We start from the raw sequence: 9,930 nt of genomic DNA on the forward strand, positions 1-9,930 counted from the left end.
AATAACAGCTAAAAATCAATTGAATTGTAGATGCCGGGTTAAACATAAGCGCAAACACGCGCCCAGCCCCAAGTAAATAAAAACATCGTAAAGCAAGGACGCAGGAAGCACATGAGTCCGGCACTCCCCACACTCACAAACACATACACATGGTCGTAGTCCTGAGGTCTACACCACGTACTTACTGTTGCTGCTTCTTGTTGCCTTTTACACACACGATTGAATGCGGAATTTATGCGGCGTAATTTATGAAAACAAAAACCGGAAGCAATAATTTTGTTTGCTCATTGTGCGCCAGGCGAGCGTGTGTGAGTGTGTGTGTGTGAGTGTTTGTGTGTGTTTGTCTATTGAGTGGCCGTAAGGCAGTGCTAGACCATTATCCTCACACACACTGTAACACACAGACTGGCACACTCGCAGTTACAGTTATTTATGCGCTCGTGCAATGCAACGTCATCGTCGCCTCTGTGGCTGGCTGGCCACTTCGACCTGATAAACAATAGAAAAGTATTATGGCAACAAAGTGGCACACAGGTTTTTAGCTCCCTATTCGCTCTCTTCTTTCCCTCTCTATTTCATTTTCTGCACTCCTTTCCGCTTCCAAATGCATATAAACATTTATAAATACCCTGTAAACTTTTGTATTCAGCAGCTAGCTACTTGCGATGTGGCAAGTATATTTAATTTGACAAAGTTTACTTGAACATAAAACTCACAATTTTAAAAGTTTAAATTCAAAACTTAGCCTTAGCTTTACTTTGAATACTTTTTTAACGATCCTGATTGTTTGTCTTAGTAAGCACAGAAATTTTTCATCATTTTATTTAACACTGCGAATTAGTTGTTTGGCGTCTTCATAGGTGTGAGAGATTTGATGAAAACGCCGTTGTATTCAACTTAACTTTATTGATTAATATATACGTATAAGTCTGATGAAATTGAAAGCACAAAATTAAGTGAAGTTGGCTGCGAACGATTAACGATTAAACCACTAATCGATTGGTGTTGCCAGCATGTGGGCAATAGGTGGATGACAGAGTTGCCACAGTACTCCCCCTCTAGACACGTCTTTCATAAGTTTTTGTGCACCGAGTTTTTGTGGTTAAGGAATCCTCCGTCTCGTTGCTAGGGTCGTTGCTCTCTAAGTATGCTGGTTTCAGTCTGTCCACTGAAATAGATGTGTCCTTGCCATTCATTCGAATAACAAAAACTCGATCTGAAAGCTTGTCGATCACTTGGTATGGCCCAGAGTATGGTGGTTGCAGCGGTTGCTTCACGGCATCGGTTCTCACAAACACATGGGAACATTCGTGGATATGCTTGTGAATGAATAGTTTTGGCTTGCTGTGGTGTGCTGCCGAGATGGGCCTTAGCGCTTGCATGCTGGTTCGAAATTCACTGACAAACTCAGCTGGTCTTGGCGGCGAATTTAAATCTGCGAAATAATCGTTAGGCAGATGAAGTGTGCATCCATAAAGCATCTCAGCAGCCGAAGCTTGTAAGTCCTCCTTGATGCAAGTACGGAGGCCAAGGAGGGCGGTAGGAAGCACTTTTAACCACGGTGTCTCGGAGTCGCACATCAACGCAGCCTTCAAGGACCTATGCCAGCGCTCGATCATACCATTTGACTGTGGATGGTACGGAGTTGTATGGATATGATTGCTTCCAACGAGATTCGCTAATGATTTGAATAGTGCGGATTCAAATTGCGTTCCTTGGTCTGTCGTTATGATCCTTGGACAACCAAATCGCGCTATCCAGCAGTTCCAAAAAGCTCTGCAAACAGTTTCCGCAGTCATGTCTCGAAGAGGGACCGCCTCCGGCCAGCGAGAGAATCTGTCAATCATTGTGAGGCAGTACCTGTATCCGTCGACCAGTGGCATAATGACAATGTCCAGATGGACATGCTCGAATCGATGATCTGGAATCACAATCTTTTCAGGCAACAATGAATTGTGTTTGTGGATTTTCGCCTTTTGACATGATAAACAATTCCTTGACCATGACAGGACATCTTTACACATAGAAGGCCACACGTACTTGTGCCGGATTTGTTTAAGCGTTGCTCTGCCGCTAGGGTGTGACAATCCATGTACTTGGGAGAAAATGCGGTGTCGCAATGACTGAGGAATGTATGGACGAACGGATCCGGTCGAAACATCGCAGTACACAAAGACTTCTTTGGTGAGCTCCACAGGTTGCAGGTGCAGCGAAGTTGTTCCATTTAGAAGTGCAGATAACTCGCCGTCTGATGCTTGCGCCTCTTGAATGCTTTTGGCGTCGAGTGATGACGGCATGGATATTGCGTTTAAACGCGATAATGCATCTGCAACCACGTTTTCGTCGCCACTCAAATGACAAATTGAGGTTGAAAATTGGGAAATGAAACTAAGATGTCGCAATTGGCGAGGTGACGCCTTCTCCGGTCGCTGTGAAAAGGCATAAATTAGGGGCTTATGATCAGTTTTGATCACAAATACTCTTGCTTCCAACACATGCTTGAAATGTTTTATCGCCTCGTAGATTGCCAACAATTCGCGGTCGTAGGTGCTGTAGTTGCGTTCTGTACTATTGAGCTTTTTGGAATAAAATCCAAGAGGTTGCCAACCATGTTCAGAGCTCTGCTCCAAAACAGCTCAATTGCTGTGTCCGATGCGTCACACACCAGGCAGAGATCAGCGCGTGGATTGGGGTAGACGAGCGTGGTTGCGTTTGCCAAGCTTTTTTTGCATTCCAGAAAAGTGTTTATAGTTTCAGGATTCCAATCAATGGGACGCCTATCATTCTTTTCATGTTGCGTGTTAAGTCGTTGAGGGGAGCCTGTATTCGCGAGGCGTGAGGGATGCAGCGTCGATAATAATTCAAAATTCCCAGGAATCGGCCCAATTCACAGATTGTTTGTGGCTGTGGGAAGTTCAACATCGCGCTTATTCGGTCCTGTGGTGGTTTTATGCCTTTGCTGCTGACCACATAGCCAAGGAACTGTACCTCTGCCTGAGCAAAATTGCATTTGTCTCGGTTGATGACCAATCCGTGTTTCTTAAGAATGTTAAGAACATTTTGCACGTGTTGCTTATGCTGCTCTTCCGAGCTCGACATGATGAGAATGTCATCAACATAACAAAACACGTAATCAATTTCACGGAAGATCTGGTCAATGAACCGCTGGAACGTTTGCGTTGCATTTTTTAGTCCAAATGGCATAAAAACAAATTCAATCAAGCCAAATGGAGTGCAAATAGCCGTCTTCTCTATGTCCTCCTGCGCCATGGGAATTTGGTAATAAGCCTTTTCGAGATCTAGCGTTGTGAAAATTTTCTTATTGTGAAGGCGATCAGCAAAATCCTGAATGTGTGGAATCGGATAACGGTCTGGAACCGTAATTCCATTCAGCTTGCGGTAATCGCCACAGGCGCGCCAAGATCCATCCTTTTTAGCCACCATGTGCAAGGGACTGGCCCATGGGCTTTTGGAGTAACGGCAAATTCCCTTATCAATGAGCGTATTGACTTGCGATTTGGCAGAAGCAAGTTTCTCGCCAGATAATCGTCTAGGTCGCTCAGCTACAGGTGCGCCGCTTGTTTTAATGAAGTGACAAACGTTGTGTGCATGGACTCGCTCGAGACAAACCATTTTGTCGATCTTTTGCACATCAGCTGACATATTCGAGGACTTGAGTTCCAGAGATCCAGAGTCGTGTGACGGGTCAGTGGTGCCATGGTGAGGAGTTGACTTTGAGTTGTCAAGCAATCGTTGTTCACTGACGTCGACGAGGAGATGATGTGCGGCAAGGAAGTCTGCGCCGATTATAGGTGTTTGTACATCAGCGATGATGAATGGCCATGTGAACGAGCGATGCAGGGCCAGGTCGAGCTGAAGAGTACAATTTCCATAGGTTTTGATTGTAGATTGGTTGGCGGCATACAGATAAAGTCTGCCGTTGATGCGTGTGTGCGGTGCCATGCTGCGTGGAATCACTGACACCACTGATCCGGAATCAATAAGGAATGATTGGTTTGACAAGCGATCTTTGATGTGTAGACGCCGGTCCAGGCCAATTTGTTGAATGTTTGGAGCTTTGTGGCTGCTGGTGGTTACTGCGCTACCGTTTACCAGCTGAGTCAACGGTAGCATCTTTAGTTTGACGACTGGTAGCGTGGACATGCTGGCTGGCACTTGCGAGCATTCTCACCGAATCTAGTGTGGTAGAAACATAGTTTCGAACCGACATCATTAGAGCTATCATGTGGATGCCGTGACGATTGGGCATGTTTTGATTGGCGTAGCTCGCCCTGAAGCTTGTCGACTTTTGTAGTGAGCGCTCGTAATGCCGATGTTACTTCTGACATGCCGGTTTGCTTGCCGCTCAGAGCATCAACTTGGTGCTGCTGCTCTGTTAGTGCCGTTGACTCAACAAATGCAGAACCTGGCTCGCTAGCTTCAAGCATTTTATCTGCAATCTCCGCCAATTTGTCAAGGTTGTTCTCGTCCCATACCGAAATGAGCGGTCGGATCGAGTTTGGAAGCTCCGCCAGAAACAACGATCGAATAACTGCCTCGCAGCCCGTGGCTGGTGCTAAGCGCCGCATGTGGTCAAGGATGTCTGACGGTTTCTTGCCAACAGTTTCGCCGCCACGCAAAAGTCTTTTCAGCTTTGAGTCAGATGATTCTGCGAACTTGTCGAGCACGCGCTGCTTTAAAATGGCATATTTGTTTGTCAGCGGTGGCGATGCGATCAGATCCTCCAGTTTGGCAATGACATCCTCCTCCAAATTCACAGATATAATGTCGAATTTGTTATCGTCAGTGACATTATGCAGATGAAATAGGCGATCCAACTGAGAAAACCAAAGCTGAGGATTTGTTTTGTTGAATTTCGGAATGCGAAGTTGCACGCATTGCGATGACAATCCAGCTGGTTGGCCATGTGACTGCAGTTGCTCGAGTTGCTGTTTCACATCCCGCAGTTGTTCTGCGAGGTCTTGATCGTGTGCCTGCATGTTTGCGTCAAAAAATTCGTCTTCAGTGTCTTGAGCTTGGAATTGCACTGAACGTAAATTGTAGTTGTGTTTTTGCATTCGGGGTCACCACTTTGGCGTCTTCATAGGTGTGAGAGATTTGATGAAAACGCCGTTGTATTCAACTTAACTTTATTGATTAATATATACGTATAAGTCTGATGAAATTGAAAGCACAAAATTAAGTGAAGTTGGCTGCGAACGATTAACGATTAAACCACTAATCGATTGGTGTTGCCAGCATGTGGGCAATAGGTGGATGACAGAGTTGCCACAGTTGAGAGTAAGCTGGCGCCATCTAGCGTGTAGCGGCAGCAACAACTATGTTTAAATCCACTTGATTAAATTTGCAATCTTAACTGAAGTTGTGTGCTTTGGCCACACTTAATGCTGGGTATCTCTTAGCTGAGAGCATGCTCGACTGTCGCATACTTGCACGTTTTGTTTGCATTTCACACACTTTGCGCTAGCAACTAAATTGTTTTTTATGGCATTACTAACTGGCTTTAATTTCAGAATCAATTGCAGTTTAACAGCAGCAAGCGAGAGCAGGATAGAATGTGTGAAAAATATAGCGAAAAAGTGGTAACTGGAGGGGACAAAAGGGAGGAGGGGCTCACATTTGCATTGCTGATTACAGTGCCTGCAAATGGCAGATGGGTAAATTGAAGTTTCTAAAATGAAAATGAAATCATATAAAACTATGTCAAGCCTTTGGCTCGGCAACAAAAACTGCAAACTATGAGAACCATTTCCGCAAATGGCGGCTTAAAGTGACGCCTCGGGCTGTGTACAATGGTCCCAGCTGTTTCCCCTCCCCCCTTTTCATCCCTTTCCATGCACCATCTCTATTACCAGCAGCATTTGGCTTTGACTAAGTCGCTTTCCGTTTTCCGTTACGTCTTTCAGTCGTTTATTATTTCTTTTGGGTTTTTTTTTTTCGCTCGATTTTTTTATTATATGTTGTATTTTGTAGTCCTTTTGGTGTGCTTTGTTTGCCTGGGCGTAGGCATAAAAATCACGCACTTCCAAACAAATAAAATGCTGACAGCATTTATTTCCGTTTCCGCTACAGTTTTGAGTTAAACAAATGCCGAGTCTACACAACTGTCTGCGTATGTGTGTAGAAATGTGTGTGCGTTCGAACGGATGTATTACAATTTCCAAATGTCCAAAAACGCACATTTATGGCAAAGGGATAAGTTAGCCTCCCGCCTGGCTGCCTATTTGTTTAACGCACACACACTCACATACACACACATTTTTGCTCAGCCCATATCCTGCATTTGATTTTAATGCTAATTCTGTGTATCCTTTATGCATACGGCAGGCTGGCAGGCTAATAGAAGTAGAGCTGACGCTACTCTAAACCAAATTTCAGCCACTTTAGATACTCTTTTGTGCCACTAAATTAGTGACGAAACATAAATGGAGAGATAAGAAGTCGTAAAAAGAAAACTACATCTTGTTCATTATGTGCACTCTGAAGTGTGAAACTTAAGCTTGCTTAGTCTGTAAATGAACAGAGCAAGTTCCATCATATCAGTACCCATCAACTATTAAATCTATTACTCAATATACGACACTTTTACTTCAGAGCATTGCGAGTACAGTACATGAACAAAACTAAACTTTAACTTTAATCTGCAAAGTTATTTCTGATTACCATATTTAAGGTATGTCCTTAAAATCAAACTCTATTTTGCTAATTGTGAAAACTTACAATTCGTATTCTTTATCGGAAAATATCAATGAAAAACATATAATAATATTTTAAAGGAATTTTTATATCTAAAAAGTCATTTCCGAATTAACAATGCTCTTGATAGTAAACTTTATTTTATTAACTTGATGAACTTAAAATACGTATTCGTAATCTGCAGTGCTTAAAGAAGTCATGAAGATTAATAAGTGCATATACAAAATTATTATCGATAAAGCTCTCATAATAAACCTGTCGTTACATGTTTAACAACTCAATAAATATTATCGAACTCAACAGGGTATGCAATAGCCGTGCTTTATCGCCACCTTTTGTAACTCTGCGTGTGCCAGCATAAAAATCCATTTCCCCTTGAGATGCTTGTTTTTTGTCCTTTGCAACATAGCTTCGATTCGCTTTGATTGACGCAAAGTTTTAGAATCAACACTTTGCATATGCGTGTGGCAATTTAATAGCCGTCGCTTCGCATTTTGTAAATATAGTTAATTAAATTTAAATATTTGTTTTGTGTGGCGCACTCGAACGCCACTCTATCACATTTTGGTCGCGCCAAAAATGCCCGCTGTCAGTTTTCCTCTTTTTTTGATTTGTTTTTATTTTTAGCTTTTGCTGTTTTTCTTGTGGAACCAACAAAGTCAATGCGTTGTTAAATTTTTGGTATTGTCCATCGTCGTCCATCGCGCCGTAGTTGTTGGTGACGGTGGTGTTGGAAGTGCAGGTGTTGGTCTCGGTGTCAACTGGACTGGCCACAACGTGTTGTCCCTGCCATAAACGAAAAAGTCCTTTTGAAAATTTATTATGAAATAATTCATAAAAACGCATGTGGCTACGCTTCACACCATTGCCCGCAGCCGCCCGGTGCTTCAGGTGAGCAATGGTTTTTACAATACTCTGTAATATTGAATTTATACGGATACGTTCAGTGGAGTACCTTATAAATATATATTTTGTATATCATCGCAATGACAGCTGCTAAGATTCTAAGCTAATTAAAATTCTATGGACACTAGATATTTATGATTACTATTAGGGGAAAAGAATTATCACGACCTTTAAGCTTAATTGTAGCTTCCTTTAGTTCTACTTCTTGGATAAATTAAAAAATGAGTATTGTGTTGTGGTCTTCACGTTATATAAGTAAACGTCATAAATTTGATGAAAAATTTAGTAAATTTAACCCTAGGATATAAGAAAGTCCTGAACTATTTGACGACCCTTCTGTGAACTGAGGCGTGACTTCGCGCCGAGCTCTCGATGTTAAGCCGGACTTGTGTCTTCAGGAACTGACTATAGGGTAGCCTGTAAGACTTTTGTTAAACGGCTTTATCTTTTTCTTTAAAATAACTGATTATTTTTCTATTGCAAATTAAATTTGTAACTCTTTTCCATTCAATAACCTTTTATCAACTTTAGAAATAGGGTATCTGTTAGTCGTTTACTTATCAAGTATGTATAGGCAGGCTTACGTACTTTTGGCTGACCGACTGCCATGTGGCGTTACGGCTGCGACAGTTGGGGCGTGGCAGCTGCCGCCAGCGTTTACATTGCGTATGCGTGTTGTGTGCCTCCTTCCCATCCGCCGAGCCACCTCGAGCCCAAAAATGACAACAACAAAAAAGGGAAGCTGAATTGTTAAATTTATATTTATTTTTATGGCTTGGCTTTGTTTCAATGCAGCGCACGCTGCGTGTCTCTTCGCGCTTTATTTGCAGCATTCAACATTTTTAGTGAGTTGGCAACGTTTCAGCTACAGTCTTTGCCACAGCATCAGTCGCTATGCCTCAGTGTGTGTGCCTCATGCCACTTAAATGTTTGCACTTTTTTGTTGCCCATTTTACAAAATATGTGTATGTGAATGTGCGTGTGCGCGCGACTTTATTTATATTTTTTCTGTTTTCTTTTCATTTTTTTTTTGTAAGCGTATTTGCAGCCCAGTTAAACTGTACCGCACTTTCATTTCATTTTTCTGGTTGTCGTCGGCGGTTCTTTTGTTTTTGGCAATTTTTACTTTATTGGCCAAACGTTTTTCACATTGGCTATGAATTTTTTGGGTCAGCAAATGTTTGCGGTTTTACTTGTCAATTTGAAGTGCATTAAATGTGCGATAGCCTAGACGATTTTATTTTTGTTTTTCTCAATTTTTTTGCTCTTGCTGTTGTTGTGATTGGTTGAGTTGGTGGCTTAGTCAGATAGGTATGCAGTGTCATTTGTGGCATTTATGGAATGCCAGCGATTAAAAGTGCTTGAAAAATGCATATTTCCCACAAAATATGGCTTCATTATATGAAATTCATTGTTTCTAAAAATGCTCATATCAAAAGTTTTAAAATTATTGAAGAGTATATTAGGCTAATTGATTATTTGCAGTAGTTGGAAAATAAGGGACACTTTTTAGCTTATACATCTAATGATTATACATATGTAAGCGAAGGAAAGCAACCTAAATAAAATTTGTATTGCAAACATTATTTATATTTAAAAAATTTAGGAAATTCAAGATCATGTTACAAGCTTTTTATAATTTTGCTTTGCAAGCACATTACGGCTTTCGCTGTAAGTTCCCGATTCTATTCTATTCTATTCTATTCCTTTTTGCTTATGAAACTTTTGGGCTAGACAACTTGATGTTTTCATAAGACATTCATTCCACTGTCTTGGTAACTTTGATGTTGGAAGAAAAAGAGAAAATAAATAGACTGCGATGGAAAGCATCAAATGAACAAGTGTCAACACACTCGCAATATTCACGTAACAGATACGGACAGGGAATCCTCTTTACACACATACATCAACAATGCAAAAGTGTATTGCACGTGGAACATGCTTTGTCTTGTTTGCTTGTTATCAGAAAGCAGCGAACGAGCTGGCAAACGAATGAGTAAGTGAGTAAGTGAGTGAGTGAGTTGAGTGGCTTATGAATATTCACGAATATAGAGTAAGTTCTTGAGGTTTTCAAATTTCTCGTGTTACATTTTGTAATCTAAATTCGCAATTACGCAAGTCCGAGTTGCGCTTGTGTAACAAAGTTCTTCAAGTTAACAGCAAACGGCGGAACGATGCTGCAATGAATGAATAGTATGAATGTACTCGTACATATTCATAGAGTGTTAAGAGCGTGAGTGTCGGGTGTGTGTCGGGTGTACAAAAAGCAAACAGCAATAAAGCAAACCGTCAAGAGAGTTAGAGAAA

At 41.6% G+C, this 9,930-nt stretch overlaps 1 protein-coding gene across 1 annotated transcript; it reads right to left on the reverse strand.

Annotated features, from left to right (window-relative positions):
* Positions 1-4,136: 4,136 nt before the first annotated feature.
* On the reverse strand, positions 4,137-5,000 carry LOC132793385 (uncharacterized). Its single transcript, XM_060803301.1, has one exon. It carries the CDS (start codon positions 4,998-5,000, stop codon positions 4,137-4,139), a length of 864 nt encoding a protein of 287 aa, XP_060659284.1.
* Positions 5,001-9,930: the final 4,930 nt, after the last annotated feature.

This window comes from Drosophila nasuta, chromosome 3, assembly GCF_023558535.2.
Source record: "Drosophila nasuta strain 15112-1781.00 chromosome 3, ASM2355853v1, whole genome shotgun sequence".
In the NCBI taxonomy this organism is placed as follows: Eukaryota; Metazoa; Arthropoda; class Insecta; order Diptera; family Drosophilidae; genus Drosophila; species Drosophila nasuta.